Below are 17,188 nucleotides of genomic sequence, written 5' to 3' on the forward strand. Positions count from 1 at the left end.
CCGTTTCAGTAGTTACAAGGATTTTGCACTTCCCTATAAGTGCTTGTGGGTGTCCCCCGTAAGGACTAAGAGTTGCATTAGTCGGTGTGAGCTCTGGTTAGCCTAGTAGAGTCCATGCTTCATAGGTCAAGATATTAAATCTGCCCCTTCATCGATGAGAGCATTGACAGTATGCTCTCTTTTTGCAGTGAGTTTGACCCTAAGATAAGCAGGCGGTACTATGTCTTTATCTTTCGGGTCTTGGCTTATAAATTTAAGCCTTCTGACAAACGCCCTTAAGTCCCCAACTATACGACCAGATGTGGATTCTCCACTGATGTCTTGGATCATCTGTACAGTGCTATGCAAGATGCATCTATCTTTAGGACTGTCATATCTAGTCACCCTCGCAGTTGTAGCTTGATGTTGTTGATTTCTGCTTTGACTAGATGCAGTCCCCCCGGGCCCGCACGGCCGTTACGGTAAATGCCATGCGCGATTTGAAGGACCGTTTATAGCCAAGTTTTGAACTATTTGCTCTAGATTTCAACCCAGTGATAGATCTATGATGTGGTTTTGGCTCTATATGGTCTCTCAGTCAGTTTCAAGGTCTACAGGTTAAATTTTGAAAAAATCTAAATTCAGCCCAATAGGTCCGACTTGCAGGGGCCGAATGTTCGATTCGGCCCGTCCAAATGGTCAAGGGCCGAATGTAACTGGTCCGAATGTCAAATTCCGCCGGTCAGAGTATGGGTGTCAAGTGGCCGAGTGGGCCGAGGGCCGAATCAGGTGGGCGGAGTGGGCCGGGTCAAGGGCCGAATATCAAGTTGGTCCAAATGGTCAATTCGCACGGGCCGGACAAAGGGTGTCCGAGTCAAGTGGGCCGAGGGCTGAATATTTCAATGCGTCCAAGTCTAGTGGTCCGAGTCAGGTGGTTCGAGTGGTAGTGGACTGAGGGCCGATTCTAGGACTCGGTCCAAAATTGTCGTCACTCGGACGGGCCGAGCGCGGCGCAACTTTAGCCAGTGCAACGATAAATCGCTCGAATCACACGATTCAGGTCAGGGGCCATCACACACACCTCCAGATCAAAGCTATGGATGGAGGGGGAGAGTTGTATATACTTGGAATAGCCAATAAACTCCAAAATGCAAATTGGCAACCGAATCAAACCCTCATGCCTTGTTATGACAACAGAAACCCTGATGCTTGTTTTTCTTGTTTTTCTTTGTTTTTTCCTACCCTAATGCATCCAAATCACAAGAAAAATACCTACACTACTACAACATGCTTTCCCAAATCCAAAAAACCAAAAACCTACTTGCTAAGGAGATCGAATACCTCTTCAAACTCCCTCACTCCTATCTATCTACCTCAAGCACCGGTTTGGGAAAAACCCTTACTTTGATACTCGATTTGAAGCGCGCAAGTGCTCAAGGCTTGAATCCGTTGGTCCCGGCAGTGGAACCAAAATGTGGGAGCTTACGCTCAACCGCCAAGACCCACAGACCGCTTATTGCTTCAAGCATTCTAAGTCGAGCACTAATGGCTACCTCTCACATAGTCGATGCGCCATCCATATATAGGTGTAGTGAGCTTACCTCCATGCCGATGGAGTTACCTCCTCTCCCGTGCACTCCGATAGCTCCACGATCCAAGTACAAGCTTCAAGCAAGCTCCATCCTCAAGCTCCACGCTCCAAGCTCCATTGCCGCGAGCAAGACAAGACAAGAGAAGAGAAGAGAAGAAGAGCGGAGAAGATGGAGAGCTTCTCCTCCCCGGTCCCTCACCCTCACACACTCACTCCCTCACACTCTCACACTCCCTCTCTCAAGCACAAGCTCAAGCAAGCAAAAACAAGAAGAAGAAGAGGAGAGCCACTTTTGGCCACACACAAGAATGAGCTTCTCGTTCACTTTTCAACTTTATATACAAAACCCTAAATCCCTTTTGGGCGGTCATCCCCTTATCTCCTTTTTAGCATGGCCGGCCATGGTCTAGGCCCTTTTTCCCATCCTCCTTCTATCTTCTTAGCTTCCTTCCTACTGTCCATCCACCTTTACAAATTGCACGGGTGAGAGCTCAGCACTGTTAAAATAAATCATGGTGCGCCTTACGCGTTTTTACAGAAGTATAGACTCGTGCTTTTTCCCATGCGTCTTTTTCCTTTATTTAGTACTTTTCTGTACTTCTTGTGTTTCCATATTCTTCTTGGCGTGCCTTTGTCTTCTGTTTTCCTTTTGCCTTAGCCTTGTCTTCTGCTTTAGATTTTTCGGCTTTTCCATCTTGTTCGTTTGAGGGTTAACACCAACGGTCCCCATGTCGACACAACCGTTCAAAGCGCAAGTCAGTCCGTCTGACATCTGCCGCCCGACAACACGTGATTTCTGTGGTATACGTTTTTTTTAAAAAAAAAATTAAATTTCCTACAATTCCTGGAAGCCGGAGTTCCCACGCCACAAACACAGAAATCAGGAAACGTGTCTGGGACACATTAAATGCAATTTCTGGATACATTCATCAAAATATTTTGGGGCTTTTATGTTTTCTGGGAACATTAGCATACGCACTACACCTACAGTCACTGAGAGATTGTTTTGACAAACTTGAGGCAAGAAATTTTGGGGATTTTGTTGATACAGTGTTGCTAAACACTGATTGCACGTTGGACTGCGTGCATAATAGACAGTTTTGACAGAGTGCATCTCTGTACACTAATTGCAGAAAGTTATTTCTTGCAATTTTTGAAAATTTTCAGATTTCCAGTGTAATCCTGCTTCAAAATTGCTCTTTTGCATTTTTTGGTAATTGAAAATCATGGCAAATCAGGGAGGAGATATTTTCACCTATGTATCCTAGGAGGACAAATTGGATGGAAATAACTATTCACTTTGGTCCTTCATGATGAAGAATGTACTTGTGGCGAAGAATCTTTGGGATTATGTCAGTGGAGAAGAAGCTCGACCTGGAGTTGTGGCTCTAGCTACTCCTCCTCCAGGAGGACATACACCATGGGCATCTCAGCCTGCTCTACTTCAGTCACTTCCCCAAAGAACAACAGCTCAAAAAGCATGGGATACACAGGATGCGTAAGCGCTGTTCGCTGATTGCATTGGCAGTTCAACGATCAATCATCCCCCACATTCGCTCAGCAGCTTCTTCACGAGAAGCTTGGCTAACTTTGGAGCAGATGTTTGCAAGCAAGAATGAGACTCGTATCTCTTTCTTAAAGAAAAAGCTAGAGACATTGAAAATGGATGAAGGTAATTCTATTCAGGATCACTTGAACAAAATTCAGGACTTATGAGAGCAACTCATGAATGTTGATGAAAATTCGGATGCACAGATGATATCTACCACTTTGAACTCGTTACCTCCTTCGTACTTGGATTTTCATATGGCCTTAAACCTCACCATGAGGATTGCCGCACAGCCAATCACTTTCCTTTAGTTGGTCAGTTTGCTTCTAGAGGAGGAGCAAACACAGAGAAATAGTGGTGTGGATGCTATAGCCTCTGAGTAAGCTTTTATGGCTAGACAAAAGGGCAAAGGCAGCCAAGTGAAGAATGCTCTTTAGAGTTCTGGAACTTTTGGCACATCACAAGTAAACAAAAAACAAGGGGGCACGCAAGCCAAAAAGGAAAAATGCCATTATTGCAAAAAGCCAAGTCACTACATCACTGAGTGCAGAAAGGGCATTGCCAAAGAGAAGAAAAAAGAGTCAAGAATGTCTGTTTTTTATGCTCCTTCCACTGCTACTGAGTCCGCGTCCTTTGTTGCAGACAGGCATTTTTGTTTTCATACATGCAGTTATGACACCTCTTGGGCAAATCGAGCATTTAGCTCTACTGAGGATGCAAGCACTTCGTTTTTTGATAGTGGTGCTTCTAGGCATATTACATCTTGCAAAGATTTATTTGCATCTATTCATGTAGCTACAGTTGGCAAGTCTGTACAGTGTGTCAACAATGCATCATACCTTGCTAGAGGTATTGGGAAGATTGTGCTCACAGCCATTGATGGCTCTATTCTCCGCCTAGAGGATGCTTTATTTGTGCCAGGCATAAAGAAGAATTTGCTCTCTATCTCTTCTTTGGCACATTGTGGATTGCAGATCACATTTAATGATGACAGATGCATGGTGAGAGACAAAGAACACATGACTTTGGTCTTGACAAGTACTTTATGTCATGGGTTATATGAGTTGGATGCTCTTTCAGTTGATCAGTCAGCGTGTTTGACATCCACTCTTACTCCTGCTATGATACATGCAAAGTTATGGCATGCTAGGATGGGGCATGTGAATTTTGGTAGCTTGATGCTCTTATAGCATACGCAGATGCTAGATGGGTTACCTCTACTGGAGATAAATAAGCTAGGTTGCAGTTAGTGCATTCAGATGTATATGGGCCTATGCAGACAAAGTCATTGGGAGGATGTTACTATTTTGTGACTTTTATTGGTGACTTTACTCGATTTTGTCGGGTCTACTCTTTGGTCAAAAAGTCAAAAGTGTATGATGCATTCTTGACTTTTATTGCACTTGTTGAAAACCAATCTGGTTGTAAAATTAAGACTCTCCGTTCGGACCAAGGGGGGGGATACATGTCCTCTATGCTGAATTCCATTTTGAAGCAGAAGAGCATTGTCCATTAGTACACTACTGCTTATACTCCATAGTAAAATGGGGTTGCAGAGAGAAAGAATCGGTCACTCATGGAGATGGCCAGATGTATGTTGAAGGCAAAGAGCTTGCATCATAGTTTCTGGATGGAAGCCGTCATGTGTGCTTGCCATGTTTTGAACAAATGCCCCACCAAAGCTTTGAAGAAAATTACACCTTTTGAGGCTTGGAGCAGCCAGAAACCTTCTGTTGGACACTTTCATACCTTTGGGTGCCTTGCATATGCACATATTCCAAAGGTACTCAGGAAAAAGTTGGATAACAAGGTTGTTAAATGCATTTTTATGGGATATAGCAGTGAGAGCAAAGGCTATAGACTCTATGATCCTGTTTCTTAAAAGGTGTTTGTCAGTAGGGAAGTACTATTTGATGAAAAATCAGAATTGTCCTTGGCTGGCTTAGACACATATCAAGCTGCCTGTAATGTATTTGAACGGCTATTGCCCATTACATTTGGTGATTCAGCTAGAGTTTCAGCAAGTAAACTCAATGTTCAACCAGCTACTTCTTTGGAAAATGCAGAAAATCAGTCATTGGCTGATCTGAATATTCAAGGGCTGAGACTGAAATTCAGCAAGAGCTTATGCACAGTCAGGAAGCAAGACAAATGCCTAGATGGTATTTACAGACTATGAAAGATAGTCATCTGGATGCACCCATGGCTGCTCGTACTAGAAGGCAAGCTCGTATGCATGATACTGCACATACCATGGAGTTTGTTATGGCAGCAAGCATCCTTGATGAAGAGGAGCCTGAATGTTTTGAGGATGCACAACAGAGTGTGCATTGGATGGCAGCAATGAAAGCTGAATTGGATTCTATCACTAAGAATCAAACATGGGATTTGGTGTCTTTGCCATTTGGGAAGAAAGCCATTGGAACAAAATGGGTCTACAAGCTGAAACGGAATGCAGATGGATCCATTGACAAATACAAGGCAAGGCTTGTAGCTCAAGGCTATGCACAGAAAAAAGGTATTGACTATGAGGAGACATTTTCTCCTACTTCCCGTATGATGACCATCGGGTCTATGGTTGCTTTGGCTGCTCATTATGGATGGACTGTGCATCAGTTGGATATTAAAACTGCATTTTTACATGGGGAACTTCATGAGGAAGTATATGTACAATAGCCCATTGGTTTTGCAGTTGAGGGCTTGGAACACTTGGTCTGCAAGCCGAAAAAAGCTTTGTATGGTTTGAAACAAGCTCCTAGAGCTTGGTATGCAAAGATAGATGCTTTCTTGCTTAGCCAAGGGTTCATAAACAGCTCATCTGAGTCTACCCTTTACGTATGTAAAGAGGGGGGATCCATGCTGATCATTTGTCTTTATGTTAATGATGTCTTGCTTACAGGGACACATGCTGATCAGATTTCAGCATTTAAACAAAATCTGCAACAAACTTTTGACATGTCAGACTTCGGGTCTTTGCATTATTACTTGGGCATTCAGTTCATACATGATGCTAGAGGTATTGGGTTATCACTGTCAAGATACATTGGTAAACTTCTTGAGAATTTTGACTTACAGGATTGCAAGCCAGTTTGTACACCAATGGAAACTGGACTTAAACTGTCATTACATGATGACAATGATTTGTTTGATATACACACATATGCTCCAGCAGTTGAATGTCTTATTTACTTATGGAACACTAGGCCAGACATACAGTTTGCAGTTTCAGACCTGAGCAGATATATGCATCAGCCACGCATGTCACATTGGCAAGCTGTTAAGTGTGTCTTCCGTTACTTGCAAGGTACTAGATCTCTTGGATTGCTTTATGCCAAGGGGGAAACACTACAGTTACATGCTTATAGTGATTCTGATTGGGCTGGTGATTATGATTCATGTCACTCCACTAGTGGCAATTGTTTCTTTCTTGGCTCGTCTTGCATATCTTGGCTTAGCAAGAAACAGTCCACTGTTGCCACATTGTCATGTGAAGCTGAATACAAGGCATCTTTCACTACCACAGTTGAATTCGTATGGATTAGGCGCTTGCTTGCTGATCCGGATGTATTTTTACGAAGCCTAGTCGTCATGTGAAGCTGAATACAAGGCAGCTTTCACTGCCACAGTTGAATACGTATGGATTAGACGCTTGCTTGCTGATCCGGATGTATCTTTTACGAAGCCTAGTCCTTTGTTCACTGACAATCAGAGTGCCATTGCAATAGCACGGAACCCAGTGTTTCATGCATAAGCAAAACACATTGAGATGCATTATCACTTTGTCAGAGAGAGGCTACATGCAGGTGATATTAGCCTTGTCTATTGTGCTACCACTAGTAATGTGGCAGACATCTTCACCAAAGTTGTTCGTCGTGAGAAATTTGAAGCATTTCTCCATGCTTTAAATTTGATCTCCTTTGGTGGCGGATGATCCTTGTACTCTTGATCACTCTTCACTCCAGTGGGGGTTTGTTGGGTATTTCACTCACGCCTCACTTACGCCTACACTCACATAGGAGTGGTGATTAGTAGGACACTAGGGCACTTCTTACTCTCGGTAGGAGAGGTTTTTTCCCCTAGACTTATGGTATTATTTCGTATGTGCTTATGACACATACTTAGGGACACTTAACGTGTTCGGATGTGAACACCCCCCTACAACGCTAAGGTTTAAGGGTTGTACCTTGTATTTTCAGTTTACACTCTTTCAGTCTATTGCATTGGGTGTCGTGGTTCACTCTCTACTGTCTATTGGTTTTCTTTGCTGAGCTTCGATCCTGTCCTTTCTCATATATCAGTTAGGCTAAGAGGCGTGACTCTGTACACTGGTAGAAACGGGCCACTTGTGCCAGGGGCCACTTGATCACATCCACTTGATCACATCCATCGGTGCTCTCCATTGTGGAGGGGCTCGAAAGATGATTCTCAGATGTGGGACCTTGGCACCAGCCCACCAGTTAATGTCCATCATGCAACCTAGCCACTGCTAGGAAAAGAGTGCTAGTCCTCCTTCTCCTATCCACTGGGAGATGTGGTCTGCCACCTGACTCTTCACCTCCTCCTCTATTTGTGTCATCGTCGAGTCTCCTGTGTGAGAGGTCTGAAGGAAGAAAGCATAGTTTGGTCCATCCGGTGGTGCTAGTAAATGGACCTTGCTACTCCTGGACTTGTGTACCACGAAGATCCCCACCTCCAGAGGTAGTGGAAACTCCGTGCTCCGCAACTATCAGGTAGGACCATGAACCGCTACAAAAGAACTCCTTCGGTAGCAGTTGCGCTTGTGTTGGGAAAGTGTGACGGGCGGCAAGGATAGATGAGCTAGTAGCTACGTGGGGGGGGGGGGGGGGGACTAGGCTGCTAGTGAGTGGAGGATGTCAGCATATGGGGCTTCTCCCCTCCTCTGGGAAGAGGGGGGGATGGACAGGGGATCACCTGTACTGGGTGGGGATCAAGGGGGACTGGTCGGCAGGGAAGATGGTGGGGAGGAGAAAGATCGAGGGATGGCGGGGCGGTTGGAGGTACAAAGGCGGGGGGGGAACAATGCCTCTAGAGAGGGGGGGCTGTGGGCTAGGGTCGGGGGGGGACTATGGGGAGGGGAGGGTGTGTGTGGGGGTTGTGGGATCTTAGATAAGGTAGCCTGTGATGCCTCCATGGGTGGTGGCTGTGGAGGCCTATGGTCCTACCGGGTGGGACGAGCTACGGGGGGCTGCGGGATGCTTTGGCAGGGGGGCGATGCTTGCCCTCCTGCTCCCTGCTGCCATGGCTATGTCTGAGGGGCTGACTGCGGTCCCCCGTGCCATCTCCCTCTTTGTCGTCTTTGGACCCGTGTAAAACCATTAGCGTCCACCTGCGGGCCTGTCAGTGAAGTTACCTTGGCTCCGAAGGGCGTGCAATCTGTTGTCTAATGCCCAAAGTCATGGCAACGCACGCACTACCCTAGCTACCCAGTCACAATAACATGTTGTCTGAAAGAGTGTCTGCCTGCCTCAATCTTCAAAAACTTTGATATATTCTTTGTATCTTTCACTACCACCCATACCTTTGGGACTTCTGCGGCTATCACTGCATCTGCGAAGGAGGCGGGAAGAACTGTGCCGGAGAGTTGTCCAAAGTTCTTCCCTAACTAGCGATACTCAATTGCCAATCCAGGGAAGAGTAAGGTGACTGGATGTCTAAGAAATGTATTATGGAGCTCGAATGCCTCCACTATGAAGCGAGTGTACCAGCAGGGAACCATGTAAATGACCCCCTTCGTGGAAGCATAGGGTGAGCTATCCACTAGCTCACAGGCTGCGTCTACAAAGGTGAGTTGAACCATGAAGATCCCTTGACCCATGAGAATTGCCTCCACGATCTACGCTGTGCCAATGCGTAGTGTGGAGTTTTTAAGCTGGGCCCTAGATGGGGAGTGTCCTACAACCTTTGACCAAAGATCGTTGTTTCTTTCAACTCCAGCTTTGTGGCACGAACGGCTAAGAGTTGTTCCTCAAAGAGGACGATGTGCAAGGTGTTTGACTGGGTGGCACTCATAGAATGCACTAGCGTCTGACCAACGGTTTCCATTGCGCATCCCTACTAAGACCTACCAATCACGCTGCTGTGCTACCAGAAGGGGGGGGGGGTGTTGTGGGGGGCGATGGGGAGGAGGGGGGAAATGCTGTTATTTGACGGTCAGGGAGGTGCTAGACACCATTGAGGATGGGGCCAGGGCTGCAAGGTGAAAGAGGCAGAGGATCAAAGGAGGTGGGGGGTCATGGCGGAGGAGGCGGGGGATCAGTGCAGGGGGAAAGCTGGCGCACGACAGCAGGCGGGAGATCTTGGCAGGGGGATCACGCAGGGGAGAGCTGGTGGGGGGGAACAGCAGGCAGGGGCAGCACTCCACAAGGGGGGAGTAGGCGGGGCAGTAGGTGGGGGAGTAGGTGGAGGAACAGTGCACCCTGGGGTAGTAGGGGGGGGGGGGGGGGGGGGGGGGAGAGCTGATACGATGGCAGGGGTGGAGCAGCAGCGCACGCGAGGGCAGGGAGCAAAAAAACTTTAACATGATCTGGACAGATGGAAGGGAAAAGGATGAAGCAGTATTCCTAGTCACTTAGAACTCAGGCATCTTATTTCATTCATTACCTCACATGTCTTAATAGTGATAGTCATCCCAAATGGATCTTCCTTTAGCCTGATGTACAGGACACTCACCTTTGAGAGTGACCAGACTGGGAGACTGACCTATTTTCCTTTTTTTCCTCTAAATTCTTTATATTTTCCTGCCTTGGAAATTCACCATGGATTTACAGCCAGGAGCTATAGTAGGATCTTCCGTCTTGGAATTTTTAAGTGGGGCCAGAAGTGGGGGGAGGGGGATGTGGGTGGGTTGTGTGTGCGCAAGCCAAGACACTAATGGGGCAACAATAGTGTGCATGTGGATTTTCAGATTCACAAATTTAGCTCAAAGAAGCAGAAGTATCATATAACAGGTCAAAAATGATTTAAACCCTCAGTAAATATAGGAGATCTCAGTACCTTTTTTCTCTGCAAAGAGTCTAAGTCACTAATGGGGCAGCCATAGTGTGCATGTGGATTTTCGGATTCACAAATTTAGCTCAAAGAAGCAGAAGTATTAAAAACAGGTCACAAATTATTTAACCCTCAGTAAATGTAGGAGATCTCAGTACCTTTTTTCTCTGCAAAGAGTCTAAGTCAGATCTGACCATTGCAACAAGATCTGTTAGCTGTTTGGTGCACTTTGTACTAAATTGTTTCATTGCATTCTTATTTCCCTTCCTAACATTGTGAAACACATCTTCAACTTCCCATGTCCACCATATTTGGCTTCCAGCCTGCAAAGTCAAGCAAAAAGCTCAGTGAAAAGAAAGTAAACACATTACAATAATCAGTATCTAGACTGGTCAAAACATCAAATTTCTCAAAGTAGTGTGCTAAAACCCTCTCTCACCTCTCCCCCCACAGTTTCACCTGCAATGAAACTTCTGTTTTTGCTCTGTGGACTCCTGGATTAGGCCTCTTACAGGTGGTGGTAAAAGTGCGTACATCCTAGCCTTCAAGAAAAGATTTCAAGGGTCACTGAGATCCAGAGAATGTCTAGGACAAGACAGATGCCTTTAAAGCTTATTTTTATAAACTTCAAACCCATATACGCAATGGGCAATATGTTATGGAGTTCATTGAAGCTGGCAGTATCCCTCCAGGCTTCTGTTGGAAATGGAAAGATACTATGGAGATCCTTAAATCTTGGTCTTCTCCCATTGAGCTTCTAATGTTAATGGGAAGAAAACTACAAAGGTCACTGGAGATTGACATTATAATGCTCAAGCTTTTATGGTCACTGGAAAAGAGACAATAAAAAAAAGGTGCAGAGTATGCTTTTTTGATTCAGCTTATTAAACTTTCAAATCCTTATTTTTATTTTTTGAAATTTACAAGTGATGAATATTAGCTAAAATCATCACTGCTGTCCAGTTCATTAAAATAGGCATAAAGAACTGCCATGCAGGTTGAGATGCCATAAAGACCATTAATTTCTCTGACCCCTGCCTGAAATGTCCGTCTAACCGGCACATGCAACACAACATGAGCTATATCCACCAACATGTAGGGACTGGGCATCAGACTTACCTCCCCACCATACAGCCAAATGGCCTCACCCCCGAGCTTGGGAGCTCGCAACACTTCAGGTCATGACCATGTGCCAAGAGCTAGTATCCCATACCACCAGCCCAAAGCATCCCGTTGTATGGACACGTCGGCCTACGGGCCAAGAGTCCAAGAGTGGTGATCACACAATGATGTGCACAATAGAGCCTTGAGTCCTATAAATAGGACTTAGTTGTCCTAACCTGGATGTGCCCTCGGTGTGTTCATACTAAGTCACTTCGTGACCACTATGACCAAAGCTACCATCATCCATCCAGATGTCCAAGAATGGGGCATACTCCGGATGTCTTTCTTTGACAAGGAGGTACATCCCTGATGGTGGTCTCAATGACCCATCCAGATGTCCAAGGATGGGACATACTTTGGATCTCTTTCTTCGATGAGGGGATACATCCTTGATGGTGGTCTCAATGGCCCAACATCATCAGAATTATGCTAAAGAGAAAGAATCATACCTTCCTTGAGTAGCTATTATCGAACTGCAACTCTTTTTTCAAGCTCTTTGATCTTCTTTGCTTTGTGAGCAATGATCATCCTTCAACTCCTCATCTATCATAGGGTAAGGCTGTGTTTCTACAAGGTATCCAAAAGTATCTCCACCCATGTCAAACCATTCAAGCTAGGCTGTGGGACCCACTCCTACTTTGTTCTCAACATAGGCTGCTTTGGAGATTGTGTTGGTGAGGAAGTGTTTGATGTTATCTTTCTCTATTTCTCCTAATTCTAAAGAGGGGCTTTCCAATCAAGGGCCTAGATTTCTTCAACACGTACCTAGCTTTGATACCAGTTAACGAAATGCTCGTCTACAAGTACAAATACAATCGTATGACAAATGCACAAACTAATATAGAAACACAGTTAGCTTTGATACCAGGTAACACAGAGACAATAAGCATAGAAAATGAAAGAAATTTGAACAACGAATAAATACAATGCTCAATGTAGCAAACACACTATGCAAGGTGAATACTAAACCTCTCAAGGACCGGGCTAGAGAGTATGAGTAAAAAGTGTGTTGTACTTTGACATAGCAGACAGCCACCGAATATGTTTGGCAGCATCAAATGCAACTCAATGATGGATGGATCAATGTTAGATAGAGCCAAGAAATGTGAAAGTGATAAAATTGCAGAAATATTGATGATGTGGCAGTTGGCACAGTGCTACAGTTGGCAAAACACACTGAGATGATGGCATAGGCAAACCATACGGTGATGTCAGCTGTTCTTTTTTTTTTTGCAAATAAAGTGTGGCTAATTATATTACTTCAGAAAAAACCCCTGAATACAAAGAAGTGTTCATGCTCAATAGACTAGCTGGAGCTAATGATGAGTCACAGATATATCAAGTGTACAAGCCTCTCAAGGCGGCCTAGGGGGAATGGGGCAAGAAGTCATGGAGGGGGGGTGTATTGCCATCTAGGGCTGCCAGTTTGCATCAAGAAGAACAGGTCCTGGCCGCCCCAAGTGCGCATGAAGTGAGAATGGAGCTCTTGATGAGTTCGAGACTCGCCCTGCACCTGGGCCCATCGTCCACGAAGGGAGTGGATGATGGAGGTCCAGAGCTTTGCCAAAGTCACTTGTACTGAAAGTCTCTCCCCGCCGAAAACCTCCTGACAACGCGCCTTCCAGATGTGCCATCCAGTAAGACTCCCTATGATCTCCCATACCTCAGAGCGGTCTGTTGTGGGCTCTATTACCTAGTGTTAGCTGTTCATACATGTTGGTATCCACTAAATGCAAGCGTGCAGGCTGTAAACAACAGTAACACAAGCTATATCACAATCAAACAGGCTAGAAACACATCGCTAGCTGTAGGACAAGTCAAGACAGCAATCACCGGCAGTAGAGAAGGACTGAACAGCAGACAACCTAGATGGTGAGAAGGACCAGAAGGTAAGCAAGAGCTCTAATGAAGACACGGAGCTTGAGTATTTTGAAGCTATGCACACCAATGCCATTGTCCATGAAGAGGCTAGGAAGGCTATGCAAGGCACGTATAGGTGCAGAATAGGAGATGTAAGAAGTGACTGGCTAATGATGGGAATAAGAGAGTGCTTTGAACACCTCTTGCATTATGTTGGTTGTGCTCATGCTAGTTTGTTCTCCTATTTTATGAGCAAGCCCCTAGGGGAATACAAGTTAGAACGCTGGTCTGATGAGACTTGCCATGGAAGAGCGTTGCTGCAACACTTTAGATTCATTGGAAGGGGCTTTCTTTTGGCCTTCGTCAGGTTTGAGCAAGAGCGAGATTCGACCTTGGGACATTGTTGCCACAAAGGTAATCTTATTTACACAGTTCCCTAGTTTGCTAACTTTTGTCCATATGACATGCTCCAACACGAATTTCTCATTTGGATTACCTTCCCCTTTTTGCCTGATTGGATGGATGTAGAGGTGCAAACATTGCCAAGAGCATTGGGTCATGTGCACTATGTCCCCTCAATCTAATGGAACCTCAAGATCATAGAATCGTGCATGTAGTTTGTGGGATTGCTGCAAAGAACCCCCTAAGGTTCTTGAGGTTTGATACCAATCAGATTGAAATTTGCATTCTAAAATCATGTTTTCCCCATTTCCAAATTCTTGTAGCCATTCTAGAGATTTGGGAAACTATGCAAAGAATTTTCCACAAAATCCAAATCAGCTAAGAAGCGTCTAAGCCATACGCATTCAACCGTGGTAGTGAAAGTTGCCTTGTATTCAGCTTCACATGATGATATGGCAACAGTGGATTGTTTTTTGCTAAGCCAAGAGATGCAAGATGAGCTAAGAAAGAAACAATTGCTACTAGTCGAGTGATGAGAATCATAATTACCAGCCCAATCAAAATCACTCTAAGCATGTGAGTGCAGTGGTCCCCCCTTGGCATAAAGCAATCCAAGAGTCCTAGTACCCTGCAAGTAACGGAAAACACGCTTGACAGCTTTCCAATGTGACATGTGTGGCTAACGCATATATCTGCTCAAGGTTGAAACTGCAAACTTTATACCTGGCCTTGTGTTGCAAAAGAAAATAAGACATCCAACTACTGCAGCATATGTATGGATATCAAACAAATCACCATCATCATGCAATGATAGCTTCAGTCGAGGTTCCATTAATGTACAAACTCGCTTGTAATCCTGTAAGCCAAACCTCTCAAAAAGTTTATTAATTTATCTAGATTGTGATAATCCAATGCCTCTAGTATCATGAATGAATTGAATGCCCAAGTAATAGTGCAAAGGCCCAAAATCTAACATCTCAAAAGTTTGCTGTCAATTTTGTTTGAATGCTGAAATTTGATCAGCATGTGTCCCTATAAGCAAAAGATCATCAACATATAGACATATGAGCAGCAAGGATTCCCTCTCTTTACATATGTAAAGGGTAGACTTTGATGAGCTGTTTATGAACCCTTGGCTGAGTAAAAAGGCATCAATCTTTGCATACCGGGCTCGAGGAGCTTTCTTCAAACCATATAAAGCCTTTTTTAGCTTGTAGACCAAGTGTTCGGATCCCTCAACTGCAAAACCAATGGGCTGTTGTACATACACTTCTTCTTGAAGTTCCCTCCCTCTGAAAATGTAGTCTTTATATCAAGATGATGCACAGTCCATCCATATGGGCAGCCAAAGTAACCATACACCTAATGGTAGTCATGCAGGATGTAGAAGCAAATGTCTCCTCATAGTCTGTGCCTTTCTTCTGTGCATAGCCCTTGGCCACAAGCCTAGCCTTATATTTGTCAATGGATCCATCTACATTCCTTTTTGAACTTATAGACCCAGTTTGTACAAATGGCTTTCTTTCCAAGGCAAGGACACTAAATCCCATGTTTGATTCTTTATGATGGAATCAAACTCAGCTTGCATTGCTGCCATCCAATGCACACTATGTTTAATATCCTCAAAGCATTTAGGCTCCTCATCATCAAATGTATCTGCTGCCATAACAAACTCCATGCTATATGCACCATCATGCATACAAGGTTGCCTTCTAGTACGACCAACAATAGGAGCATCCAAATGACTATCTTTCATAGTATACAAATACCATCTAGGCATCTACCTAGCCTCCTGATTGTGTACAAGCTCTTGCTGAATTTCAAGTTCAACACCTTGCCGAATTTTCAAATCAGCCATGGCCTAATTTTCTGCATTACCCAATGGAGCAGCTGGCTGAACATTAATTTCACTTGTTGAAGCTCTAGCTGTATCATGGAAAGAAATGGCCAACAACCCTTCAAATACACCATTGACAGCCTGATATGTTTTAAAACCAGCAAGGGATAATTCTAATTTCTCATCGAAAACCACATTCCTACTAACAAATACCTTTTTAGAGACAGGATCATATAATCTATGTCCTTTTCTCTCACTACTGTACTCCACAAAAATGCATTTAATAGCGTTATTATTCAACTTCTTCCTGAGTACCTTGGGAATGTGTGCATATGCAAAACACCCAAAAGTATGCAAATGTCCAAACAGAAGGTTTATAGCAATTCCAAGCCTCAAAAGGTGCAACATTCTTTAATGCCTTGGTGGAGTACCTCTTCAAGACATGGTGAGTATACATAACTCCTTTCATCCAAAAACTGTGGCAAGCTCTTTGCTTTTAACATACATTTGGCCATCTCCATGAGTGACCAATTCTTCCTCTCTGCAATCCCATTCTGATGTGGAGTATAAGCAGTAGTACATTGATAAACAATGCCTTTCTCCTTCAAAAAGGAATTTACCATAGAAGACATGTATCCCCCCCCCGGTCCAAACGAAGAGTCTTTACCCTGCAGCCACATTGATTTTCAACAAGCGCTACAAAAGCCAAAAATGCATCATACACAATGACTCCAACAAAAAAAGGTAAAGTCATCAATGAAAGTGACAAAATAGTAATAGCCACCCAATGACTTTATCTGCATAGAGCCACATGCATCTAAGTGCACAATCTGTAATCTGGTAGTTGCTCTAAAAGCAATATCATAGGGAAATGAAAAAAGATGTATTTTTTCCAAAATACATCCCTCGCATATATGCTTAGGAGGTCTCTCCAAGAGAGATAAACCATCAAGCATCTATGTACGCTGCATAAGTATCAAGCTACCATAGTTTACATGCCCCATGCGAGCATGCCATAACTCCACCTATGACATAGCAGGAGTAAGAGTAGGTGCTAGATAGACTGACTGATCAACTGAAAAAGCATCCAACTCATATAACCCATGACATAAGATTGCGAGTCAAAACCAAAGTCATGTGTTCCTTATCTCAGACCATACATCTGTCATCATCAAAGGTGACTTGCAAACCACACCTTGCCAAAGAAGAAATAGATAATAAATTCTTCTTTATGTCTGGCACAAACAAGGCATCCTGCAAGTACAAAATAGAGCCATCAATGGCTGCCAACACAATCTCCTCAATGCCTCTAACAAGGTATGATGCATTGTTGGCACAATGTATAGACTTGCCAACCAGGGCTATAATAACAGAAGCAAATAAATCTTTGCGAGATGTGATATGTTTGGAAGCACCACTGTCAAAAAACCATGTGCTCGCATCCTCAATAGAGCTAAATGCTATATCAGCTCAAAAAGAGTCATAACTACATGTGTAAAAACAATAGTCTCTGTCTAGAACAAAGAACACGAACTCAGTGGATGTAGAAGGTGCATTAGAAATAGACATTCCTAACTCCTCCTTCTTCTCCTTGGCTATGCACTTTCTATATTCAATGATGTAGTGTCCTAGCTTTTTGCAATAATGGCACTTGCCCTTCTTGGCTTGTGTGTCCCTTGTTTTTTGCTACTCTGTGAAGCACTTGATGTCCTAGAGCTCTATGGCGCATTTTTTAGCTTGGCTGCCCTTGCCTTTCTGCCATGCCATAAAAGCCTACTCAGAGGCTATGGCATCCACA

The 17,188-nt window shown here is 44.2% G+C and overlaps 1 protein-coding gene across 1 annotated transcript in view; it reads right to left on the minus strand.

Moving 5' to 3' along the window:
* Positions 1–17,188, minus strand: part of LOC148015682 (dynein-1-alpha heavy chain, flagellar inner arm I1 complex-like) — a 338,732-nt gene that overhangs the window by 182,648 nt on the left and 138,896 nt on the right. The window contains exon 33 of the mRNA XM_087665230.1: positions 10,286–10,450. Within this exon, the coding sequence (XP_087521356.1) occupies positions 10,286–10,450 (165 nt within the window). The remainder of the gene's footprint in view (positions 1–10,285; positions 10,451–17,188) is intronic.

The sequence above is a fragment of the Lygodium microphyllum genome, chromosome 24 (assembly GCF_053477565.2).
Source record: "Lygodium microphyllum isolate KBCC chromosome 24, Lygodium_microphyllum_v1.1.10, whole genome shotgun sequence".
Classification (NCBI taxonomy): Eukaryota; Viridiplantae; Streptophyta; class Polypodiopsida; order Schizaeales; family Lygodiaceae; genus Lygodium; species Lygodium microphyllum.